General features: G+C 42.0%; 2 protein-coding genes across 2 annotated transcripts in view; both read left to right on the top strand.

Annotated features, from left to right (window-relative positions):
* On the top strand, positions 1–22,195 carry LOC107102293 (macrophage colony-stimulating factor 1 receptor 2-like). Its single transcript, XM_015401537.1, has 22 exons — positions 1–147; positions 9,263–9,520; positions 9,647–9,937; positions 10,513–10,649; positions 11,902–12,064; positions 12,174–12,534; positions 13,494–13,609; positions 13,689–13,794; positions 13,940–14,094; positions 14,235–14,341; positions 14,410–14,536; positions 14,868–14,972; positions 15,045–15,155; positions 15,962–16,121; positions 16,344–16,417; positions 16,496–16,584; positions 16,745–16,867; positions 16,967–17,078; positions 17,161–17,260; positions 20,406–20,532; positions 20,615–20,696; positions 20,767–22,195. Exons 1-22 carry the CDS (start codon positions 93–95, stop codon positions 20,835–20,837), a joined length of 3,030 nt encoding a protein of 1,009 aa, XP_015257023.1. The 5' UTR covers positions 1–92; the 3' UTR covers positions 20,838–22,195.
* A 1,891-nt stretch (positions 22,196–24,086) lies between these two features.
* Positions 24,087–27,208, top strand: part of tmprss15 (transmembrane protease, serine 15) — a 19,867-nt gene continuing 16,745 nt past the window's right edge. Inside the window, exons 1-4 of the mRNA XM_015401529.1 lie at positions 24,087–24,198; positions 24,266–24,390; positions 24,591–24,658; positions 24,825–24,967. Coding sequence (XP_015257015.1) covers positions 24,087–24,198; positions 24,266–24,390; positions 24,591–24,658; positions 24,825–24,967 — 448 coding nt within the window. The remainder of the gene's footprint in view (positions 24,199–24,265; positions 24,391–24,590; positions 24,659–24,824; positions 24,968–27,208) is intronic.

The following is a 27,208-nucleotide window of genomic DNA, read 5'->3' as shown; positions in this document are numbered from 1 at the left end:
GGAGGAGGAGGAGGTCAGTTAGTTTTAAGAGGAAGTTTCTCCTTTAGTCAGACTCAGTTTGGCTTCAGTCAGAGAGAGAGAGAGAGAGTAAGATGAGGCTCTATTCACTGCTCCTGGCGCTCGCCCTCACTGGCTGCTCTGCCACAGGTCAGAAAAAACTTTATTTACTTAATACATAGCTGATTATTGCACCTTTAAAACATGTTTGTTTGTCTGATCTAAAATCTAAGCAGTTTTTATATCATATTGGCTAATCAAACCTACGTTTGTTTGTGAATAAACAAAAATAAAAGGAGAACTGGATCATAACTGGGTCTTTATTCAGATATCAAATATTCAGACTGGTTATAAAGAAGGAAATTGGTCCCAGTTTATAACTAGTTAAAAACTGGGTTTTAATAATCAATAAAAGCAAACAGATTCCTGAAATTCTCTAACATGGTTATTAGGATCAGTTAAATAAATTAGGAAACAGATTTAATCCCAAAAAAATCTAGTTTTCTTGATTTTTGATAAAAGCCAGGATGTTAAATCGAAAAACTGTTTACAGAAATGCTGAGTCTGATCCGTCCTTAATTCAAGTAATAAGCTGTTAACTAGCTGTTAACTAGTCCTCAGTTTGATGCTTTTCCTGGAGTTTTTTTTTTTAAATCGGAATACAATCAGTGAAATAAAAATATTCTGAAGTCAGTTTGTTCGACGTTTAGCTTTTATAAACTATTCTAAACTATATGAAATATTTTTTTCTGGTTTCTAGTTTATTCATTTTGTTCTAATCTCAAAACCCACCCCAGAATACCAAACAGAACCAAATGATCTTGTAAATATTTCACGGTTTAGATCCACTCAGAACCAAACTAAGGAGCTTGGAGCTGGTTCCTCCTTACAGGAACTGAAACCTCCTGCTTGTCTTTGGATGATCAGGCTCTGTTGGGTCAGATGGAGCGGTGTGGATCCCTATGCTGCAGCTGTGTGTCTGGGGTTCTGGCTCTGACAGGATGCTCTGATTGTAAAATGTCAGAGCTGAAACAATCTAGATCACATGACCCAACAGGAACACACACCTGAAACTGGACCCAGTTTTACTTCTGTGTGTTTCGGTTCTGCATGTCTGACTACAGCTTGTTGTTCTGGTCCAATCCTCTGTTGTTGGTTCAGAGAAACTGACCCATCTGCAGAGGATCCAACATGGCTGCCTGGACCTCATGCAGGGGCCCTTGGCTCCTAGCCCCCCTCTTGGCCCCTGGAGCAGAGCTCCATAGACACTAAAAACTGTTGGGTTGAGAACAGCCCAGTTTGGGTAGTTTCCCAACCAAGCTCTTGTTAAATGTCGGAAAGAACACACTTCGGTTGATTTAACCCAACAATTTGGGTTGGTTCCCTTAATAAAACAGTTGGGTTGTTTATATAATCCAACCAAGGGATCACATTGACTAGCCTACTGGGTTGGGTTGTTAACATATTATAATTATTTTACAAAAACGTTGATATTATCTTATAAGCCGATTTGATATTTGATATTAATATCACATTATTTTCTTGATTAAATATATTCTTACATCAATGATGTCACAATAAAAATGTATTCAAATACATTATTTCCATTAAATTGTCATATAGGTTTACACTCCTTCACTTTAGTTTATCTCTTTAGTTTTGTATGAAAAATAAACGTTATACTACCTCAACAGGAGTGTATCCCTTTAGTCATGTACAACAAAACTATTTAAGTTCTTAATTTTTTGTGGTTTTTTAAGCATATGTCTATTTGATCTTTTTTTTTTTTTACATGAACAAATGGATACATGGCCACTGAGGTAATTTAAAGTCTAGTTTTTACACAAATCTAAAAGGGTAAACTCAAATCTGACGTCTTGCTCATGCGTATTGACAATGGGTATGCCGGTATGACGAGGTATGCTAATCTGACAGAACACTGTCTCATGTTCACTAGCTTTGCCCAAGATCCCAATGAAGGCTTGAGAGCAAAAAATTGTATTTGCCAGCAGCAGCAGAAATGGGTGCGACCTGGAGGACTCTGCTTTCTCCGAGTCCTCCACCATGTTATTTTGACCTACTGTATGGCAAGAAAAAAGACAGACTAAGGTAAAAAGACCAACCAACGCTGCAGGTTCAGTGAAACTGAACTTTGGCAAATTGTTGCCTTGGCAACAATAGTCCACTGAGCTGTTTCTTGAGGAAAAGGATTCTGTTAATTACACTTTTAACAGTTAAAATAAAAAATTACCATAATGGTCACTGACCCATTATTGACTTATTTCAACACTAACCCTACTGAAAAAACTGCAACTAACAGCTAGCTTTCTAGCATACCATTGGAGTGTTTTAGCCAATCAAGCTTTTTTTCAGTAGGGATACTAACAAAATTAGTCAACAATGAATCAACTACTAAGATATTAAAGTATTTTTTCCTTAACTGCTTAAAGTTTTCCCACAGAGTTAACCACAAAAGTTACAGACATTTTGGGAAACTGTTTATAGTAATTCAACAACTCCTCTGGTACACCGTGGCTTTTTAGGTGAGAGAGGACAGAGTGATTTTTTATAAAGTAAGTAAAAGCAAAATCAGCACTCATTAATTAATATATGGAAGGGAATTAATAGGAAATGGAATTTTCCAACCACAGGATGTATTTCATCAAGAAAAAAATGTAAAAATTATACTTGTAATATGAGCAAGTAATAGTTTTATATATATATATATATATATATATATATATATATATATATATCCTGAGGAACACCTGGTGTTGTATTTAGAGGAAAAACTGGGTGTTCCTGTTTGTGCCTCTTCAGACATTCAATATCCACTAAAGATCTACNTATATATATATATATATATATATATATATATTATAATATGTAAATTAATTATTGTACAGTAAATTTACCCAGTGTGTGTTCCATGTAATATCTCTTCAGGTTGCTACAGAAACCATCTGAGCCTGACACTCCTTTCATACTCTGCTTTCTATTTATTGAGGTTTTATATTCAGATGCTAAAACATCTGATTTGGTTTCCACTGGTGATGGCACCTTTGCTTTGATGGCTGTAACCGTCACATGACCACTTGGATCATCACAAGCTGTGTTCACATGGACACAAGTAATGGGAATAAATGTAACTAAAATGTCATGTAAACATGGGAGTCAGAACATTCTGATTGGATTCTGCAGGATCTGATCAAGTGATTCAGACAGCTGATTTATGCTGAGTGAAAACCCGATTCATCCGATCCTAACGTTTGTTAGGACCTAATTATTCTGAATGAGATAAACTAAGCAGAGACCAAGGTTAACCCCACATCAACATGGGGTATTTCTCATTTGAGTAGCTAGAAGCTACCAGAATATTCTGTTTCTGTAAACATTACAGCTGTCTATGTCAGGAACCACATCCAGGGACAGAAAGATTGGTGCTGAGGACAGAATCCTGAGGAACACCTGGTGTTGTATTTAGAGGAAAAACTGGGTGTTCCTGTTTGTGCCTCTTCAGACATTCAATATCCACTAAAGATCTACCCTGCAGGGCCTACATAATTTTTTTTTTTCATGTGGCAACTAGTTGTGGGCTTCAGTTCTGTCCAGAACAAACCTGTAAGGGGTTGGAGCTCCAGAGGAGAACAGGAGGCTGCTCCTCTTCCTCACTTTGGCTTCATTGATAGACAGGATGAAGATGATGTAGAAAGAATCAACTGGCTCTGGGTCAGAGTCTCTGATCTAAGATCTCTAGGTACTGGTTCTGTACAGAATGTTGAGTACCCTCAAGTGAGCATGGATCAATCCTTCCTGAGCTGTTTCCACATTGTCTGCTATAAATACCAGCAGGGAGACCTGCAGGGTGTAAACATGTTGTCGTGGTAACCAGTTCCTCCACCACTCCCGCAGAGTCCCAACCAAAGAAGAAGTAAGAGGAGGAAGTGGGAGAAGGACCCTCACACAGAAACTCAGCGCTCTGAGTGTGTGCGGTCTGTGGTAGAAATGTGTTTCCTGACTCTCTGAGGTTTCATCACGCTAACCCCCCCAACCCGAAACCTCCTAACTGCAGAACTTTCTCCAAAAACAGAAGTGGGAAACACGGACCTGAGGCTACCCAGAGGCACTCCTGACTGATGGATCTGGGCCTGCATCAGCCCAACTAGAAGAACCGACCTGAGGTTCTGCTCATGGTCTCAATGGTTCTGGTTATCCTCATGGTCTCATGTTCAACCCTGGAGCTGTGTTTGCTCATCCCTAGGTTGTTCCTGTAAAACAATCCCACTGAAATCCTAGGGTTCTGGATGCAGATGCTGCAGATGTTGGTACTGATGGCTCAAAGTAAAAAAGTTCTGCCTTAAATTCCATTCTAGGCCTTTATTTGAATGTTCTCCCTGTGCTATGTTGGTTGTTTCCAAGTACTCCAGGGTTTTTCCAGGGTCCAAAAGATCACTGCTAGCTTAACTTGTCTGTTTTGGGTTCATGGTTGTCTGTCCTATGATGGGCTGGACCTGTCCACGCAGCACCGTGCCCAGGTGGTACCAGCCCCTGCCAAGAGAAGCAGCTTTGATGGATGGGCACTGTTTGGTGTGTTGATTTTATCTTTTTATCAAAATTTTTTTATCTGTGTAAAACTCTTCCACCTGCTGAACCACTGGATGAGAAAGTCTGGACTCCATCCCCCTATGCCCCTCAGGTTCTCCTCAGGCTCCCAGCAAGCTGCAGGAAGGACTGTGCTCCAGGCCGTTACAGGCTGTGGTTTCTCTCTTTTTGGGTTTCTGTCTGTGACGTCGATGCTTCCCCCCCTTCTAAAACATGATTAGAATCGTGGTTCATCTTACTGCAGGTTTCTGTTTCCTCTGGAAGAAACTTGTCTAAATCTAACAACCTGACAACAGATCAGTTAAACTTGGATCCTTCAACAGACGTTCCCAGCTTCCCATGATCTTTCTTGCGCCTGTGGAGGTGGATCACAATGAGGACCAAACTCTGGAGCAGAGCAGTCTGTTCATTCCTCCATCACCATGACTGCTCTTCTTTAAATCTACTGTAGGTTCTGAATGAGGGGTAGAACAGGTTAGGTGTCCTGCTGTTACATTCTTCTCCAGAAGTTTTTGTCTCTCTTTGTCAGCAGAGAACAAGATCCCATCTTAGAGGTTCTTGTTGCTTGTTTTTAACACAACCTATGTGCAGAACTTTTTTCTTGCAGCATGCCCAATAACAGCTGTGTGATTAGTGTAGATTTGGATGGGTTGGGGTCTGCTGGAATGAATTAGAAGACCTGCAGCAGATCAGTGGCCTGCTGGTAGAAGCTTTTGGCCTTGACTAGAAGATCAGATGGTCCGACTTAAAGTCGTAGGGTCATATTTATATGTCAAATTATTCTGGCTTAAAACATGTATATAAAAGTACTCTTTATCAGACGATATTGTCCCAAATTTAGAAAACTTCTGTAAAAAAAAAAATCTTGCCTTAAAATCTGTGTTTTTTTTGTTTTTGTTTTTTTTTTGTTAATCTTATGCAGGCCAGTTGGTTATACATCATCTTGTACACCTAATTTCGGCCAATCATATATCAACGGTTAACTGTCAATAAAATTATTTCGGTCATAGCATCTTGATTCATATGTCGCAGCTAACATACACAATGGTTGAAAAAGGAAAGAAGGATCATTTACTTTACCATTGAGTTCCGTCCCAGTGTTCACGGGGATGGACGTCTGTATCTTCTTCAGGCGTAGAGCTAACAGAACTAGCAACGTTGCAAGGAAAGGGCTCAAACATGTACGGCTGAAAGCCTTGTACACCAAACCGAGCTTCTGCCACCAATTTAGTGCTACTTGATCCCAATGGAATTTTCCATTGGGAACCTACTAGTACTAAGTTGCTAACCGGTTAGCAAGATGCTTCAAAGAAACCAGCCATAATCAAACTTGCTTACGAACCTTCCGCCACAACAACAACACATTCACCTCTACTCGGGAGAATTCGGAAATGTAACAAATGGAATGGCCGATTCTCTTTAAAAGTAATATTGTAACAACAGTCTGCACAAAGGTCTGGACTGAACATTGTGTTCTGCAGGGGACTGGTGAAACAGCTGCTTTAAATATGAACAGAGGGTTCTTTCCATGTTTCAGGTTCAGGTCCAGTTGGAGCAGCTTCTGCTAATAACATCTGAAACTTCAAAATGAGCCAAACAGGTTCAGATCAAACTCTCAAACTGGGCCCTTAACTGAAGCCCTGACTGGACCTCTGTTGCTACCTGTGCAGGTGATGTTAAACGCTCTGAGACAAACAGCAAAGCAACAGCATCCAGATTCAGCTGTGGTCCAAAAAAGGTTCAACATAATAAACTTTGGCTTTGTTTCAGCAGCCGTGTGGTAACACGCCACCTCTGTGTGTGTGTTTTGTGTGTGTGTGAGTGGGGTGTGTGCGGGTGTCGGGGTGTATCTGCGGTTTCACTTCAGCTTTTCTCAGATTGTGAAACACAATGACGGCTCCAACGGTCACATACAGTTCTGCAGCAGATATCCTCATCTGAGGCGTTACTGATCCCAGTAGAAACGACCAGCTGCAGCATTGCAGAACCACCTTTGCTCCAACCTAACAGGAAGACCCCCACAGTGTAATGCACCCGACACAAAAACATGATTCTAGCAGAGCGTTTGCAACAGGACCAACTACTTTTTTGAGAACTTGCCTTGGTTTGATTTATCTAGCTGATAAGGCAGTTAGAATGAGAACTCTGATGGTTCTGTCAACAGAAACAGGGAGGATCTAAGCCTGCTGAGAAGTTTCTAACATAACGACCGCATCAAGCTGTTTCAGACATAAGGACATAAAAGGTGTCTGATAAGCGATCAGGTTCACTGATCCTGTGATGGTCTTCCTTTGGACCAGAGATCGGTGGACTCTGTGGACCCTCTTTCCCATACCTAAACATTGCAGTTGTAGGTGAACATGATGCATCCACCAGATCTTTTTATTGAAACTTAAAACCCTGAAATATCTTCCCAAGCACATCTTTCTCCCAGGATCAAGCTTCTACTTTATCAGCCATTTCTGTTGTCAACACCAAGTAATTTATCAACAGTCTGTTCTAACTAAAGGCTGCCACAACCTCCACCAGAATAAAGACATTTATTCTCTCTCCAGTAGCCAATCACATCGTTATGTTTGAAGCCCTGTTTTTAGGAGCCTTCCTACTTGGTTTTAACACGTTTGAGGACAAGGTTTTCCTCTTTTATTTGACAGGATTTAGATGGGAATGTTTAGGTTGGCAAAGTGCAGTTTGAATTTAACACTGTGGTCTTGTAGTTCGACTTTAAGCGTAGTCCCTTTTTCCCTGTTGTAGTGTGCCCTCTATAGATTATACTAGTGGGGGCAGTCCCACCCCTAACCCTAAGACCAGTGTTTTGTAGCCTTCCAAATAGCAGCAGAACACACTGTGAACTCTTATTTCTGTCGGCTTCTTCACTTTAAGCTCCCTGCCTGCTGTGCTTGGCTCACACTTTGTGCCCCCATACCACAACAATCCTAGTGTGTATAACCAGGAGGCAAATGTCTCTGAGGCAGTCTCAGCAAACTCACCTGTACAGGCCAGAGATGAAGTAGGACTCTGTAAAGGTTTCACTCCAGTCGTCGTCTCCACTGCAGGTGATCCCCATGACCGCCAACCTGCTGCCATGACGATGGGTGCCGCCCAGTCTGCTGATCAGGGTCAACCAGGGATTGACTCTGCTTCTCCAAGGATTTCAGACCTAGTTCAAAACCAGGAACAAGAAGACATTTGGAGAACAAAGGTTTTGAATCTACTGACCCGGATGGTTGAGCTCCAGGAGGACATGGCCAATCATCAGACGAAGGTGGTCCAACAAATTGAACTTCTGGTAACTCAGGTGAGTCAAGTTCAATCCAGGAGAGTAAATTTTACTCAATTCCAGACCAGTTTATCCCAGATTCATCCAGTTTAGCTGGTTAGGGCTGAAAAGTTCAACTAGGCCCATTTAAGCTTAGTCCAGTTCAATGAAATTTGGTCTAATTTAGAAGTTTAGGCAAAGTCTTTCAATTTCAGCCTGGTTTAGTACAGTTAATAAGATATCTGTGTAGGTCCCGCAAATTCTTTCGTACTATCGCACCAGATGAAGGACGTCTCTTCCAATGTGGGTGGTAACATATCTGTGAAGAACTGAGGAAGCCTCTTAAATGAGAGGCGAAAGGCCTTTGAGAAGACTTCTCACCCAGTTGCCTAAAATTAACTTTTTAAGCTAAAAAAACAAGACACCTAGTTAGATTTAGTTCAACCATACCCAAAGTCAGTTCTTGAGAGCCGCTGTCTAAACAAGTTTTAGAGGTTGTTCTGCTTCGGCACAGCTGATTTTGATGACTGCAGTTCAGCGAAACCTGTTAATCAGCAATAAATGAAAATTAGCTGTCCTGAAGACGGGTAACTTCTAAAATCTGCAGGACAGCTGCCCTCGAGGACCGACTTTGGGCATGCCTACATTAGTTAGTCTTTCCTACATATTGAGTGTATTTAGTCATTGGTTCTAATTGAGTTCAGATAATTTTGGATCAGTTCAGTAACCCTCACAAGAACACTGATTGCCAGACAGATGAAGTAAAACCTGATTAGTCCAAATCGAACAGGTACTACTAATCTACTAATCTTTTCATGATGTCTTCTGATCCAGTTTGAACTCACGTGAATGTTATTTTATGTCTTCAGGGCTCACAGCAGATCCAGGACCTCCAGAACATGGCTCGGCACCAGAGTCTGATTGTTGAAAACCACCAGGCTTTACTGCTGCAGACATCACGTATTGCCACCCAGCTGCAGGACAATAACAAGAAACCTGCTGTTGTCAGCCACTGAGATGTTCTGACAGTCAGCACATGCAGTCAATCATTCTATTTGAAATGGGATTTTCCCAGTTAAATCAGTGTGTTCTTAACCTGTGATAACCTTTCTCTGTTTAATCATTTAATGGGTTCATGTCAGTTTAAACTGTTTACTCAGACTAGACTGAAACTAATCAGTGACAAGTTCATGTTCTGTATCCATCTTTATTCTGTCCCTATGATTTTCAATAAAATTGTCAAACTTTTGCTGTGATTTTTTTGTGATGTTCCCGATAAATTTATATACACTTTTGTCTGGAGTTGGTCTATAGGCATCTTTCAGGCTCAATGATGATCAGATGTCCACTCTATACCTGTTCAAGTCAGCGTTGGTTTAATTGAATTTATCATGTCTGTTTCAGAATCTCCCAGGCCCACAGCGATCCACTTAAACTCAGCTATCCAACCAAACCAGACAGAAGTGGTTCTGAATGCTGGCTCTAAGATTAAACTTAGTTGTCATGGTGACGGGTTGGTGTACATGTCTACCAATGCATTTAGTAAGTTGTCATCAGAGAAGGACATAAAAGCTGATCCGAGACACACTGGCACATACAATTGCGGGTATGCCAACCAAAGCCTGAGCCACCTGGACACCTGGATACACTTGTATGTCAAAGGTAAGCAGGATCTAAACCCTTAGATATCATGGAGGAACCACTTGGCTCTAACTGCCCTACCTGTTGACCTCAATATCAATTTAAAATCACCCCCAGTTTCCCACAATGCCTCTCTGTCAAATCTAGGTGGCACCTCAACCATCTTTGTCACCCCTCGAAAGACTCCTACCACTCTGAAAGAGGATGATGACTTCCTGTTCAAATGTCTTCTGACTGACCCTTCTGTCACAAACCTCACTTTCCAACCAGAAGACAGGAGGAGGGCTCTGCCCCCAGGTATGAACGTCACCATAGACCCTCGGAGAGGAGCTTTGATCAAACACCTGAGGATGTCCTTCAAGGGCCAGTATGCCTGTTCAGGTTGGAGGGATGGAATAGAGTTCAGATCCAAAACACTTCACCTGCTGGTTGCTCCCAGTAAGTCAACCGTCTGTCTGTCTGTCTGTCTGTCTGTCTGTCTGTCTGTCTGTCTGTCTGTCTGTCTGCCTAGCCGGCTGTCTGGGTGGTTGACCGGCTAAACCAGGGGTCTCCAAGTCCAGCCCTCAAGAGCTACTGTCCTACAGCTTTCAGGTGCATTCCACTTATATTTGATATTTGAATTAATATACTGCTTCTTACCAGACCATTTTGCCATACTTTATGGCATTCTCAACACGTTAACTCTAAAGTTTGAGTGTTGCCACAGGGTTGCATGTAAAGGTTGCAGGATGGGGACTGGAGTCAGAGACCTATGGAACAGTTGTTGGTTGATGGTCCGCCTGTCTCTCTAACTCAATCTCTACCCGTCTGATACTTGTCTCATCATAGTCCACCTGTCCTACTTCTCAATATCTCTGTCTGACATTCTATGTTTTTCTACAGCTGTCTCTCAAGCTGTCACTTATGTTGTCAATCAGTCTCTGTAATTGTACCTCTGTCTGTCCAACAGTCTACCTGTCTCTTTACTTGTGTAATGGTGCCCCTGTGCCTCACTCTCTGCCTGTTTGTGTCAGGGCTGCGTCATCCCCCCTCCCTGTTTGTCGGCCAACTTGAAGCTGCCCGTCTAGAAGGAGAGCTTTTTGCAGTCACCTGTCAGACTTGGAACCCTTCACACTTCTACAATGTCAGCTGGAAACATCCACGCATACAGGTGAACAGTCAGAGGTCACCTGTGACTCTGTGCCCCTAAATATTCCATGAATAAAAAAAGGGTGTCTCTGCAGTCCCCATTGAGGGTTTCTTGGTTATGGAAGGAGTTTATTTAAGGTATTATTGGTTGGACTGACTTACTTTGTTAAACTGAAGTTTAATAAATACAAATATTCTAATGGTATTTTTCGTGGACTTGAAACTCTTCAGATGGTTTCGTTTCAAAACAAGACATTTAGAGCTCCTGATGATGCCTAAAATGGCTGCAAGGATGGCCACAGGCAGGCATAGGTGGAATCAGCATCAAGTCCCACATCAAAAGGCTAGTTTATGTGCTAGTCATGGTGGAGGCTCTTTAAAGAGAAATGTGTGCAGTACTTGCACGAGCCTGGTGTAGCAATTTCCTGCCCCACTCACAAAGATGCACCACAGAGCTAATACCACAAAGCTTAATGATTGGGAAGTCATGGGAGTGGACATTGGGCTCATACTTTCACCGTAGATACTGGCTGTATCTGAACATCCGCCCTAACCCCTAAATTCCTCAATCACTATGTAGAGTGTGGAATATATAATAAACTTTATAGTGAACTCCTTTAACTAACCGTCTTGACAGGTCATCACTACTTTTCACTCCCCATTGGTTACGTAACTCCACCTTCCCGCGTGGTGCCTGCACCATCTTTGTTAGTAGTCGCCACTACAACAAATCCCTTGATGCTTTTCGAGGAGAGCTCTCGCATTGCAATCCGGGATATATCTGCTCGTTTAATGACCATTGATGATCACTAATTTTCAAGGTACAATATGGGAAATTTCAAGTTCACTACTTTTTCATCCACTAGATGTTCGGTCACTCACCTAAAATGGCCTAACCACTATATAGTGCCCTATATCGTGATTAGAACGGAGACAGCCCCAGTGTGACAGTAGTAAAAAATAGCAGGATAGCTAACTGTTGGTCAGGTGAGCAGTGGCATCCAGTCAGCTATTGTTCTTCAAAGGGTGCAGAGTAGCTTCATGAAATCATATTACCTCAAGAATATGGTCTAAAATTGTAACACAGTCGTATACACTGCATACACTAAGGCCAAACAAAGGTGGCATGTATCACAAAAAATCCTAACACAAAAGTCCAACAATCAATCACAGCTCACACAAACTCCTCCCACACCCAAGAAGCTCCCACTTTGGCACTGCAGATAGTCCTATGTCCATCTGCCTGACTCTAAGTTCTTATTTGACTTTCTTAGAACCTGAATTTCAGCGAAAGCAGGAAGTATGACAAAGGCTACTTATACATCAACAGCACTCTAACCATCTCCGCTGTCAGCCAGTCACACAGTGGACTGTACACCTGTACCGCTGTTAATGAAGCAGGGGTTGCCAAAGCATCCACTCACCTGACTGTGTTGGGTAAGTAATCAATACCAACCAGAATATATCAGATTAGTGTCTTTATGAAAGTTAAATAAGTATCCAATAAATGGTGAGGTTTACCATTTCTCTTCTTCCACTTCATCAGAGGACCCCTACCTAAGACTTTACATGAGGCATAAGACTTATGACACCCTAAAGGTCTCTGGGGACCAGTTTGGAAACTTCAGCACAAGACTGGAGAAGACAACTGAAAAACCAGCTGACAACAGAATCACTTCAGATAATCAGCTGGGAAACCTGGTTTTTAATGTGACTGGTATCAGCAACAGCAGCGCTAACATCAGTGGCTGCAGGACAGTGGAGGTTTATGAGGGGGGAGACTTGACCCTCACCTTAATTATAGAGGCCTATCCTCCCATCGGACAACATCATTGGACGACACCACAACACATAAGCAATGATGGCAGCAGCCCATATGAGACGAGCTACGTTACTAAAGGCTACAGGTGGATTCTATTACCTAATGTGTGCTAATGAGCTAAAAGCTACCCAGGTTGGAGTGGCTGAACCAGTCATTCCACCTTAATAAGCCTTTAGACCGACTTAATGGTTATAACACCAACCCAAAGAACAGCCGCCATAACAGTAAAGACAGGTAAAGGGAAACGCCATTTTTTTTACATTGGACCCTTGATTTTACGTTATTACATCATGTTCTACTCACCCATATGAGTAGATATAACCAAATGGAAGATATTCCATTTGGTTATATCCAAGTAATGTCTTCCAAGTAATGTCTTCCTATGGGCAACGGCTTGAAGGCACAAACTAAACTGTTCATAATACATTATTTATGGTACGCCAGCATTCATAACATGTAGGCGATTCACTGTCCCCCAGACATCCACGGTTATATTTTTTATATTTATATCTTTTAAAAGCAAAGCGGCACATGTATGACGTCATCCGTGCGCCGGACTGGAGTTGTGACAGGCAGCCCAGGCTACAGGCAGCTACGCTCTACCCCTTCTATTCGTTCGGCTAGTTAATCTGAATCGTTAAATTCCATTTTGAGAGCGAGATCATCTGTGGTAGTAGCACTAGACATCTTCCAGGCATGTGAGTAAAACTAGCAGCAGTTCAGCGGACAGGAAGAATGAATGGTAGCCGGGGCGCGCGGATGGACGTCATACATACGGCGCTTCTTTTTTAAAAGATATAAATATAAAAAATATAACGAAAAAATATAACATAATATCTTCAGAACAGCTCTAAATGACACAAAACTCATTTGGGTGAGTAGAACATGATGTAATAATGTAAATCAAGGGCCCAATGTAAAAAAAAACTGCGTTTCCCTTTAAAGGTGGCATTGGTCATGTTGTGTTGAAGGCTATTTAAGGTGGTATGAAAAAAAGTCTGCTGTTCTGTAATGTGTGTTAAGTGGGTATTATTGTTTGAATAGGGCCGAGGCTAACCTTCTGCTGCGACGGGTACGCCAGGAGGATGAAGGTCCATATTCTTTTCATTTTTCGAACTTCCTCTTTAACGGGTCCCAGAATGTGGAGCTGCGGATCTACCGTAAGAACCCGTTCTACCTTCTTGCTGTCCGATTGTTCATCCTTGTTGGTGAACCTTACATGTGGTTTGAACTCTCCAGGTTCTCCGGCTGTTAGCATCATTCTGCAGAATGACTCCCTGATATGCAGCAGCTCTGGTTACCCACGCCCCACAGTCGTCTGGTTGATCTGCACTGACAGAGACAGGTGTGTAAGCGGGAAAAGGGTTTAATGCATGTTATGTCCACAAGGGGAGCTACAGTCAGTGGCATAGTCAGGGGCAGGATGTTCATTCATAAACAGCTGCAGCCAGACCTAAAATCAAATAAAAAGATGATGCTCTCTCCTGCAGGTGTGACGACAGCTCAAGCTTTCAGGTGTTTCCATCTTCCATTGCCTCACAGGAAGGGGAGGAGGTGAAGATACTCTTCCCACTGTCGGATCACGATGATATCACAGTCATGTGTAAGGCGCACAACCTGGTGGGCGAGTCTCATCAAGTTCATCGTAAGTATCAGAGGAACACAGAGAGAATTTAACTGAAATGATCCAGGTCTGGTTCTCCTGTTGTCAGTCGGACCAGAGTTTAGGAGGAAGTTAAATTTAAACAAATTTCAGCCAACGTTCAAAGTTTGCGCTGCTTTCAGGTTCTACTGGACTTCACCCCATGGTTACTCCTGCTACCATTGGAGCACTGAGTGTCTCCTTCATCCTCCTCCTGCTCCTGTTAGTTGTGTTTTACAAATGCAGACAGGTGAGTTTGGTTCAGACAGGAAATAGGAACCAGAGACGCCCATTTACCATCTTTTCTTCTTCAAACAGAAACCAAAGTATGAAATCCTGTGGAAAATTATCGAGAGTAACGATGGGAACAACTACACCTTTGTTGACCCCACCCAGCTGCCGTACAACCAGAAGTGGGAGTTTCCTCGAGAAAAACTGCGACTCGGTAGGATTCCTTAGCACACCTGAAACCTCTATGATCTACAACATGGGTCTCCCACCCCAGTTCTCCAGATCTGCTGTTCTGCAGGTTTTAGATGCAGCTGAAGTAATGAATTGCTAGTTAGCGAGCCTTTATCAGACCTGATGGCATGCTGACTTTCACTCAGGAGAGTTTTGCTGACCAGTCAAGCAAAGGGATAGCCACTTGACTAGGGTCCCAAGGCGCATGATCAGTCAGAGTGACTGGATCCCTTGGAGAATCATGGTCTATAGACACCACACTGTTACCTCCAACTGCAGTTGGATTAACTCCTACTTGAATTTTTGCCTCTCAGGCGCCGTTCTGGGCTCGGGGGCTTTTGGAAAGGTTGTCGAAGCTACAGCATATGGTCTGGGAGCAGAAAACAAAGCCACAAGAGTTGCTGTGAAGATGCTGAAACGTGAGTCACTGACCTTCATCCTTATCAGTGTCAGTTGGTAAACAATCTAAAGCCCTGTTTTTTTACCTGCAGCAAGTGCCCACTCGGAGGAACGGGAAGCTCTGATGTCAGAGCTGAAGATCCTCAGCCATCTTGGGTACCACGACAACATCGTTAACCTGCTGGGAGCGTGCACACAAGGAGGTGAAGAGGATTTTATTGAACAATGTGTTACATGGAACCTTGATGAGATATGAGGATTTGTTAAAGGAGCTTTTTTCATTACAATAGCAGGAATCAGTCAATCTGCAGCCTAAAATGGTAAAAGAGGAGATTTTCTTCTCCACTTTCGCTGCATACATCCTTTGCTGTCAAGTCAGAGACTGGATGAATTTAGCTGGTTTTCCTTACATAGAAAACTTTTAACCAATCTGTCTGCATTGTCCCTGTAAATCACCTTGAGATGACATGTATTGTGAATTGGTGCGATAGAAATAAACAGAATTGAATTGAAACCAAATAAAACTAGTCTTGAACCAGTAAGACCTGGGGGAGGCAGTATGAGTGGAGAGATCAGAAAGGGGACGTTTGTGTCCAGTGCTTGCACATAAAGGGAAAGGTAGCTGCCTCACGTAAATATTCTCTAATGGTTCATTTTTACAGGTCAGGGAGGGGCTGCTGCTTAGACAGCAGAACTTAAGAGATTTAAATAGAAATGCAGGAATTGTAAATTGTGAAATACCACAATGTGCCTGATTTGGATGAAGGCATAGCATTAGAACATAGTTACAGACCCTTTAAACTAGCAGGCATCAGTCAGATAGCTTCTGATTGCAACCTAAAATCCTACAACCAGCAGCTTCTCTCTAAGGCATTTTTATTGCCTTCATTAAACATTACCTGTCAAATGATCCAAAAGACAAAGAAAAGTTTCTAATTATAGTAGAATGTTCTTTTCATATGTAAACTAATGCATCTTCAATGTATTTCTGCACCTTTCACCCTGGCAGGTCCCATGCTAATGATAACAGAGTACTGTAGCCATGGAGACTTACTCAACTTCCTGCGAGCCCACACTCAGGACTTCATGGCTTCCATGATAACCATAGATGAGGTTGGAGAAGAGGTGTTCTATAAAAACATGACAGCACCGCAAGAGAAGCTGCGCAGGTCAGAGGACCTCTGCTCTTTCTCTGTTCCACCTTATTGTCACATTTAGGGAGGAAACACAAATAAATCAATGAAAGACTAGAGTCTGTACCTCAAAACAGCCAAGATGTTGATTGCATTGATAGTTTATAATCATTTCATCCTTTCATTGAAGCTTTTAGTTCATTTTAGTTGTATAGTAAAGTTCATGTGAATCCTGACATCTTGTCATGTGATCTCCAGTGACAGTGGGATATCATGCTGGTCAGAGTACCAGGAGATGCAGCCAGCCCTGAGTCCAGGTCCACATGACCACAGTAAGGCTGTGTCCATCTGAATGCATTTGGTTCTACCTGCACCTTTACCTGAGCTCACCTGGACTCTGTCTCTGCCAGGTGAACACATGCTGAGTCTGTCTATCTGTGACCTGATGAGGTTTTCCTACCATGTGGCTCAGGGACTTGACTTCCTGTCCTCCAGAAATGTAAGAAAAGATTCAGACACAGTAAATCATTCAAACTAAGCCTTTGTAGTCATGTCCAGTGTTTAAATTCCAACCAGACCTGGTTCCTTCCAGAGTCCTGGGCCAGGTTTAGAACAACGATGGTTCTGAGCTGTCTACCTCTCACCTTTTGGTCATTCAGTGTATCCACAGAGATGTAGCAGCGAGAAACGTCCTGCTGACTGATGGTCATATTGCAAAAATATGCGACTTTGGATTGGCTCGCGACATTCGAAACGATGACAGCTACGTTGTTCAGGGAAACGTCAGTAATTCACCCACAGATTCCCAGCAGAACCTTATTTTCTCTTGAGTTCATGCTAAAAGCAAATTCATTTGGACATTCTTGGTCTTATTTTGACAGGCCCGGCTGCCGGTAAAGTGGATGGCTCCAGAGAGCATCTTTGAGTGTCTCTACACAGTGCAGAGTGACGTCTGGTCCTATGGAGTCCTGCTCTGGGAGATCTTCTCTCTGGGTAACCATGGGAACAGTAAAGCTAATTTATAAATAGTAAAACACGTGAGTCTGTTTCTGAATGCCTCTGTTCATCCACTCAGGTAAGAGCCCATACCCCAATGTTGTTGTGGATGCCAACTTCTACAAGATGATCAAAGATGGCCACCACATGAAGCAACCAGAGTTTGCTCCCAATGAAATGTGAGCACAAACATCTTTATGGGAAATGTTTGGGATTATTTGTAGGCAGATACTCAACTGTGTTTTTGGGGGGTATTGTCTACTTCTAATGACAAATTCTTCAACAAATGTTTCTATCCATTCTTATGAACTCAAACATCCCTGTCCCGCTACTGTCCTTAACATGACCTTAATATCCCAAAACCAAAGGAAAAGCATGCTGTCTATAGTTCTACCAATTGGAAGCATGTATATAGTAAAGAGAATTGGCCCTAGCACTGATCCCTATGGTACTCAACAGGTAACCCTGTAGCATGAGGAAGATTTATCATTAACATGAACAAACTTAAATCTGTCAGATTAATAATATTTAAACCAGCCTAGGACTGTTGCCTTAATTCGTAGAAATTATTCAAGTCTTTCTAAAAGCCCTGAATATTGAAAACCTTAAATAAAAAAGCAGAGATGGTTCTGGGTTTGATTTCCGGCCCGGGTTCTTTCTGCATGGAGTTTGCATGTTCACCCCGTGCATGTGTGGGTTCTGTCCGGGTATTCCAGCTTCTTCCCACAGTCCAAAAACATGACTGTTAGGTTAACTGGCTTCTCTAAATTCTCCTTAGGCATGAGTGTGTGTGCATGGTTGTTTGTCTTTGTGTATCTCAGTGTTGCCCTTCGACAGACTGGCAACCTATCAAGGGTGTACCCCCCCTCCCGCCCATAAAATGCCACAGATAGGCACCTGTCCCACCATGACACTGATAGAACAATTCGGGATGGATGTATCAAATGCAGCAATCAAATCTAACATGACAAATACAGATACAAGTCAATGATCTGAGGCCATAATAATATCATTAGTTAATTTACCCAGAGCTGTTTCGGCGCTATGGTGAGCTCTAAAACCAGATTGAAAAACTTCAAGAAGTTCATTATAGTGTAAGTGGTCACACACTTGTTTGACAACTACTTTCTCAAGAGCTTCCAATAACAGACGTGATGCCAGCGAGCACAATTAGTAGATTCAGGGTGTTAATGTGAGTGATGTGATTTAGTTGGAGTGCTGGAAGCTGATCATGGAGATGTTTTGGCTCAATGTTGGAGGGTGGACAAGTGTTTCCAGAGGGTGAGACAAAGAAGAGCTTAGCTTGGGGTCTGCTACTTATGGAGCTTCTAATTCAAGAGTAACTTTACCCAGACAGGGAGGGAGTGATCCATGGGATTTCAGGAGAATCAGCAGGGGGAGATCACAGGGAGGCATGTTAGCATACAGTAAGGTCATGTTTTGAAAAGGAGTAGTCGTTGCTCCTCCACGTCAAAAAGAGCCAGCTGAGGTGGCTCTGGCATCTGTTTCGGATGCCTCCTGGTCGCCTCCCTCGGGAGGTGTTGCAGGCATTGCACATTGGGAGGAGGCCTCGTGGAAGGCCCAGGGCACGCTGGAGGGACTATGTCTCGGAGCTGGCCTGGTGTCACCTCGTGGTCCCCCAAGAGCAGCTGGAGAAAGTGTGTGTGGGGATCGGGAAGTTTGGGCATCTTTGCTTAGACTGCTGCCTCCGCGATCCAGCCCTGTATAAACGGAAGACGATGGATGGATGGATGGATGGATGGATGGATGGATGGATGGATGGATGGATGGATGGATGGATGGATGGATGGATGGATGGATGGATGGATTTTCAAGTTCACTAAGCTTAAGTTATAACAGAGGATAATGGTCATTCTTTGAAAGGCTGGCAGCCAGCTCCTCTTATTCTGCTGCTGATGGATTGATAAGGAACGGGTATACAGAGGCTCCAGCTTAGATTTTTTTTCTCTGCGACCTCCAGTGGTCACCAACTGCTAAGACAAAGAAGGAAAAACAGAAATCAACCAAATTTGTAACTTCACTGCAAATGGCTCAAATGCTGAAGAAGACCACATCATCCAGAAGTATTAGCATCTTATTAACTTCATGCTACTTGACTGTGAGCAATATTTTAACCTTCATAGTCCATCATAACCATTTGTTCATTTCTCTGACGGACGCCTTTATTTCCCACAGTGCCATGTCATCACCAGACAAGTTTACCTTTAAAACAGCAAACCTAGAACTGATGGGAACCATGTGCCGTTTCTTGTCCCTCCTGTCAGTGAGGCAGAGAAAGCACATGGTATGGCTCCTTGTCTCTGGCTACTGTGATCTGTGTTTTGCTGCCAGCTTTCACGTATTTAGCCGTGGGATTGAGCCATAGACCCAGCCCACCTCACAGAGTTTTACAACAATCCATAATTTGTTCTTTATCCTCGGTGGGACTCATGCTGATGCTCACACCTTCATATGTTTGGGTTTTAGAAAATAGAGCTTCAGAGGGTTACTACATTTGGAAAACTTTGCTTTAGTTAGTTTAGCTTTGCTTAGTTCTGTGGGATAAAAAATTTTAAGATATGTCTGTGTTTAGCCTCACAGGCTCCAAACGAAGGTCATGAGAGATAAGAATGAGTTCCTGCAGCCTCTTTCATGGCATGAAGGGGAGGACTACTGCTTTGAGGAGATCCATCTTGCCAGTGAAAGATATATCAACCTAACAGGGCAGGGCCTTGATGAACTCAAATTGTTTTTCCTCCAAATATTCCTGTGTGAGAAAGTTCTTTATGTAGGGGTGGGATAGTTCCAAGGGAGAGTGTGTGTATTAGGAGGTGTTGTATAAATGTATGTACTGAGCTTGCCCTTAGTCAGACCTCTATCTCTCCATCTTAAGATGTTAAATCTATTTGAACATTATCTTGAAGAGTCTCAGTTTCTCCTTAACTTCACAGTTCTTTTCCAAAAAGCTGAAGTACTAACTTGACCAGCATTATTTATTTGTGTTGCTTCTTCACTATAGGAACAAGCGCTATAGGAAAAGGAACTATAGGAACATTAACTAAAGGAACAGGAGCTAGCTGCTACAATGTGAGGTGCTCAGATTGAGTCATTCTCTCAGTCATGTTTCAAAGCATCCCTGTCTCATACCATGCTTTGAAGGCTCGGTAAAACCTTGAAGACTTCTTAGTGGTTGGAACCATGTGTAGCTCATTAATGGAGGCTGCCTAATACTAAGTCCAAGGCTATTTTTTAAGGTTCTGGCTCTACGCAGAAGATTTGAAAAGTCGTCACTGATATCATTGAAGCATGCACTTGTCCTCTCAGGTATCACCTGATGAAGCTCTGCTGGAGTTTGGAGCCCACCCACAGACCGACCTTTAAAACCATTGGTCAGCTCATCAATAGGCTCCTCCCCTTGACCGGTGACACATTACCATATCAGAGTGACGAGGTGAATAAACTAGGATCTGTTTGAGCCCTCGATATCGTCCAGCAGGTATATTCATCAATGTTACCTCTTCCTCTCTCCTCAGGTGACCTATAAAAACATTGATGAAAGGGGACAAGAAGAGGAGGTCCAAGGTAGAACATTGAAGAGAAAAGAAGAAGAGCAAAGTAAGATTTAACAGTTTTTTTATATGCCTTAGAAAAGTGTTGTGGTTTCACTCCCTGCTCCTGCCAATAGGTCACCATGACGACTGTGAAACTGGAGGGGAGAGGGAACCGACACTGAAGAACATCTACCAGCTGTCCTGATCAGTTCATCTGATCACCTGAAGCCCAATGGGATATCAGTGAACTCACATTGATAAATTAATGTCAGTGTCAATTTATCATAGCGCCAATGTGCTTTAAAGTCAGTCAAAGCACAGAAAAGCTATAATGCATAGAAGAAATTATCTGTTCCAACAAGATCCCAGACTCTGCTGCATCTAAAAGCCAAAGAAAGGAACGGATTTAGAACTTAGAGAAGTGTCCCTTTTCAGAGGCTATACCTTCAGGTTGATGCCATCTGATTCAACAGGCTGGTTGAATCTCTGAGTTATTGGAAAGAATGGCTGGCTGACATATTGGTCTAGAACAACCGGCTTGGTAACAAGTTGATTTTAAGTGACTGAATTTTTAAAAGCAGCTAAACTACAGCCTTAAGACACACTGAACAAAAAAGGTCTTCAGAGACCAGAGGCAATGATGGCCTCTTCAGATGATCTTGAAGAAAGAAATTTTTTTACCAGCATGAAGGAAATTATCTCCAGCAGCAAAGCTCCTCCTGAAGCTTCATTTCCAGTAGAACATGTCATAAACCTGCTTGTTGCTTTTAATCCACTGCTTTTAAAGTGTTTTTTATTAGTGTTGGGCCTTTATCGGCGTTAATGCAGCGCGTTAACGCTAGACTCTTATCGGGCGATAAAAAAAAAAAAATCGGCGTTAATCTATTCTCACAGCCGGGTTGGGTGCTGGGTTTATACTAATGAGGACTTTCACCTTGTTAGTTATCGAGGATGTATATCTGGGGGCGAGAATAAATCTGTCTTCCAACCTGTGTAGGCGTACTGTTAAATCAGCTATAAAGACGCCAGTGTTGTGCTGAGAAATACCTGCCTGTCAAGAAATACCTCCCCTCTCATATAGTGATGAGAAAAAGGATTGAAATATGAATGAAAAGGGAACTTTTTAACATATCTAGATTAATCTATTTAATTCCAAGAATACAGTGAGATTAATCTATATGAAAAAAATAATCTATGCCTACCAGTATTTTTTATACATATGTTTTTCTGGTGTTTTGAGTCTGAAGATCTTATTTGTCCTTTTTTTTTATCCATTTTTCACTGAAGCTTTCTAAGAATTAAATTGTGTACTCTTATCTTGGTGATTAAACTATTTCGTTTTTTGTACATGTCAGATTCTTGGTATTGAATATTAAGCTGAAGCATTTCTCTTCTTGTTGATGTAATAAAAGAGTTTGTGATGATTGAATCATATTGTGTCATAAACTGAACAGGAAATGACCTTCAGAGTCTTGGTCTCTCTGTTCCACCTTTAGTAAGTTCTCGGATGTTCTCTTGTTCTTCTCACCACAGATGGAATCTGATCTTTTCTTGAATAAATTAAGCAGAAAAAACGTTGGTGTTTCTGGTGTTTTATTAAATTGCTTTGGTTTGTTTTACCAAATTCTTCCAAAATGTTCTGATTTTGGGGGGAAATGTTCTCTGGCCTCTATCTAACTTGACCAACTGAACTTGTAAGTCATTGTGGGGGAGAATATCCTCATTAAGGCTTTAACTTCACTAGGAGCCATTTGTTAAAATAACGCACCCGCTTTTGGCATTTACTTAATCATATTTAGTTACTTTAACACAATAGCTTTATGCCCTACCCTGCTTACATGAAACAATTGTGTTAAAGTAACTAAATATGATTAAGTAAATGCCAAAAATGGTTGCATTATTTTTTATGCAGACAACTCTGCCCTTTATGTATCGTACCCAAGGGTCTTGTTGAAAATTCCTTCATTACCAGAACCTTGTGGCCTTCTGTTATCATGGATTTTATTATGTGGAGTCCAACCATGAACAAAAGCAGAAATTGCTGCATCTGACAGCTGATAAGGTCAAACCAGGGGTGTCCCACAATGTTTCCTGGATGAAAGCTGCAGATCCTCTCAGGTCCAGCAGGTGTACGGTTTGGATTCTTAATGACTCGGTACTGAGATAAACCTGTGAGCAGCCAGGGTATTTCTGGCTGAACATTTCTATAATCCTTTTCCATCCGCCTCTGCTCCAATAGATACTTGTGAGCTGGTTTAAGTGCTGCAGGTTTGGATCTTCAACCAACACTTGAGTCTCTGCAGCATGTTTAGGTTCTGCTTTACTTCGTTTCATCATGCTCTCTTCCTGGCTGTGTTTTATTCACCATGTTTCCTGGTTATCATCTCTTTCTGATAAAAGCACCATGCTCTTATGATGAGATGGAGGTCTCCACAGGTGAACCCTCTCAGTGAGTCTGTGTAAAAAGGTAACGATCAATGAGGCCATAATGAGAAACAACAAAAATCAACAGAAGGCTTTATCACACTTTTATTCCCCAGTAATCAACTTGTGGCTCCACAGGTGAGTTTCTCACTGCAGGTGACAGGTGGGAGCAGCGGGTGGAGCCTGATTACCTGACTGCTTTACAGCTGCTGGACTTTAGATTGAGATAAACAACAAACAGCAGCTCACGTCAGCTCAGAGAGAGAACTTCATCTAATGCAGCGGTTAGAAGGCCAGACTACAAACAGGGGTCTAAAGCTCCTTAAATATTATGTTAAAACCAACACACTAAGACACCTGATGTCTGTCATTTCTGTGGTCCCAAATGTTGCTTCAGAAATGGAACCAGACAGGCCGAGTTGATCTGGAGCCCCTCACTGATCTGTTATCTGCAGCATTGATTTTTTAATGAGTCAGTGATCAATAGGAGGTTGATAAAAGAACAGATCCTGGGTCAGGAGACCCACTTCAGAGCTGCTTTCCATCGTCTCCACAGATCTGACATCTTCAGCAGGTAACGACATTCCAATGGTTTTGGTTCTGCTGTTAATCTGTCAGATCAGGCATTTCATTCTCGCTAACTAATGGATAATTACACAGTCGTTAACATCGATAGCTCGGCGATATGGTGTTAGGAATTTGGGGGGGGTTTTTTTGGTTCTAGTTCTTGAAGACAAAACTAAAATGTTTTAATTTTTAACAGCTTATAGCTAATTAAATAAAACATTTAGTTCACACATGATAAAGCTTGAAGGTGTTTAAAGGAAACAAAAAGCATAAAATGATTAGTTGATAAGATCATAGGAGTTATTGTTCCTAAATAAATAATTTGTTATGATTGTTTAACAGATTGTTTAACATTGTGTGGATTGATTTCATTAACGATGATCATATTCTTAATGTTTTTCCTTCATCTTCATGCTGCTGCTCTTATTTCTTTCTGCAGCAGAAACTCATTGAAGCGGTCGGGATGTCTCGGCGTCTGTCATCCCTGGAGATCTTGCTCTCCATCATTTCTTCTCTCCTTATCATCTGTTGCATCTGCCTGATCGTCGTTACTTGGATCAGCCTGAAGCCCAAAGGTGTGCGGTCTAGTTTTGGTCACATGACCAGCAGGTTTAACACTGATGATGTCATAACGTGTTCCAGGTGCGGAGGATCCTGCGCAGCTCTCGGGTCGGTTGGTAATCACAGCAGGAGCCCAGTTTTCCGAGGAGCTGAGAAACTCCAGCAGTCATGGGTTTAAATCTCTGGCCTTCGACGTTCAGCAGCTGGTGAGAACACAGAGGCTTTTATTGTGAAGGTTCACAGGACTATAGAGGGTGACTTTTATTGTGAAGGTTCACAGGAACATAGATGGAGGCTTTTATTATGTAGGACTTTGTTATAACATCGTTTTTACTGTATAAGTTTCTTCAACTTCAACTCAGATCCTAATCAAATGATGACAGTCTGAGCTCTGACTGTTTGACAGGTATCTAAGGCATTTGGATTTGGCAACCTGCAGCAGTTCTACAGAACCTGCCAGGTACAACAGTTCAGGTCAGATATAAAATAATTCCCTCTCATTCCAGCACCACTAAATGACCCAGCTGATCCTCTGATCATTAGACCCTTTAAATTCAATAATTTATGATGAAATGATTTATGATTTGTATTTTTACTTTTGGTATCAATAATCTGACAGTTGGTTCCCATATACCTTCAGCCCTGGCAGCGTGGTGGTGACCTTTGACCTTTGGTTCAATCAACCTATTGGCACAAAAGAGGTGGAGCAGAATCTGGGGGCGGGTCTTCAGATGGCAGGGGGCGGAACCTTGGTGATTGATATCAACAGCATCCAGATTACAGGTAAATCTTTGATTTCATTACAGTTCATTAAATAACATGACTGGAAAATTCCAGATTTAATTAGTGTTAGTAACGTAAACAGACAGATCAGAGATAAAAATGTGAGAGTGAAAGAGATGTATGCATTGAGTGGATGCTGTGAGCAGTGTTGCTTTTGGAACCAATCTTAGATTTATTCTTAGCTTTCGTCTTCAGGACAAAAACTATTATTAGTTTTAGTTATGTTTCATTTATTACGATATGTGATTGTTTTAGTCGGTTTTAGTCGACTAAAGCTCAAGAAAGGTTTTAGTCTAGTTTTAGTCAGTTTTATGTTACACTTCAAAAAACACCTAACCTTTACAATTTCGAATATCAACCAGATTCTTTACCAGACTGACTGCTCTTCCTAGATACTACAGTTGCTGGAGATACAATGCTGTTATGCAGTTTATAATTGCTGTTGGGCAGAAAACTTTGATTTCTAGAATTAAAATAAACCTTTTTATCAATCAATGCCCTACTTCATACAGTGTCTCACAAAACTTTGAAAATAGCAGATCTAGTTCAACACATCATATTGGTGAAATAGCAGACAGATAAGCTAACAAAATGTATAATAATAAAGGAATGGTTTTAGAAATATAAGGTTTCCATTCAAAAGCAAATACTTCCCGATCTACTACGAATTATGCATTACACACAGATGAATCAATCTTCATTACCCCGAAAAGCAAAATACAAAAACATTCTTCTTTCTACTTTGGCAATTTTGGCTGTATTTCTAAATATTTGCCCCTTGGTTTCTGCTGCTTAAAAAGCAGATTTAAATTCATAGGGATGATATAAAAAAATCACACAGAGAACCTACATAGTAGCTGTCAGGGGGCTTAGAACGTTGGACCCAGAATTCAGGTGAGACACACAGTGATATATTAAAGGCATTTACTGAAAGTAGCTTGTGGTTGAGGGAGAAACACATGTAAGTGACCATGATAATCTGACAGAAGGTAAATATAAATATGAGTCACTTACCTGGTCAAACAGATCAGTCCATCCTCACGGGTGTGGCAGCATCCAGCCGATGAACTGCCAACGAGATGCGTTGCCAACTCGCCCAGAGTGTCCCAGACACAGCAGCCCCTGTGAAACAGGCAGAAATCCGAGCCAGGTCAGAGAAACAGTCTAGAACAATGACGGTTCTGAGATCCAGGAGTCTAAAACCCTGTCAGGGGTTCCGATCAGAGCAGGAACAGATAGATCCAAGGTTCCAGGAATCCACAGAGCATGAAAACAGAGTCAGAGTTCCTTGAGTCCAGCAGAAAACTAAGGCAGATATGCTCAGACGGAAACAGGCAGGCACAGCAGTTGAGAGACAGAGACAAGACATGGCACATGGAGAACTGCAGGACTTTAAAATGGCTCCCTCCTCTGAAACGGGAACAAGGTATGCTTCAGTGGATAAGAACATAGAGGGTCATGTCCTGGCTCAGGAGGTAAGAGCCAGGACACAATCAGGACACGACAAGAAAACACTAACACCCTACCTGTCCACTGGCCTCCGAGAACAAAGACATGAACTATGAAATTGAAGTCAGATTTAAAAAAAAAACACAAACTCAAACATACATAATGATCTGGCCCCGATAGCTGGGCCGAACCATATTTAAGCAGCAGGCGCAGGTGGATAAAATGAGTGGTGATTGACAACCGGGCAAAGTTAGGCAGGTGAGTGAAATGAATAGTGAAATGAAAGGTCAGCTATCAGGGCAAATCATGACACAGCTGTCAGTCTGAAGAACGCACAACTCTACTCTGAAGCATGCTGGGTAAAGAGGGAGGGGCAAGCACAAAACCCAGGGACTTTGTCCATTCTCTGTCTTGTGTTCTTGTGAATTTGAACAGTGCTGAGGCTAAGGCTGATGACATTTCATAAGCACACTAAAATGCAAAGTATACACACTGACACTGTTTCAACAAGAGATTATCTGGTTCATACCAGTCTGGATTGAACTGCTTTTTTAACACTAAAATGTTAATCCCATTGTCTCCAGGATGGATTAACATGATTAGTGTGAAGGACATTGCTTTAAATGAGCTGCAGTCAGCATCCTTCATCAATACTAAAAAATCCTCCTTCAGACCAACCAGTAGATGTTTGTTTCTGCAGAGAAACCTGAACAGACGACACCTGTAGCAACATCAGCCATGCCCACAACAACCACGCCCACAACAGCCATGCCCACAACAACCACGCCCACA

Source organism: Cyprinodon variegatus, unplaced genomic scaffold (genome assembly GCF_000732505.1).
Source record: "Cyprinodon variegatus isolate N-32 unplaced genomic scaffold, C_variegatus-1.0 Scaffold1231, whole genome shotgun sequence".
NCBI lineage: Eukaryota > Metazoa > Chordata > Actinopteri > Cyprinodontiformes > Cyprinodontidae > Cyprinodon > Cyprinodon variegatus.
The sequence above is the reverse complement of the archived record's forward strand: the minus strand, read 5'-3'. Positions and strand labels throughout refer to the sequence as shown.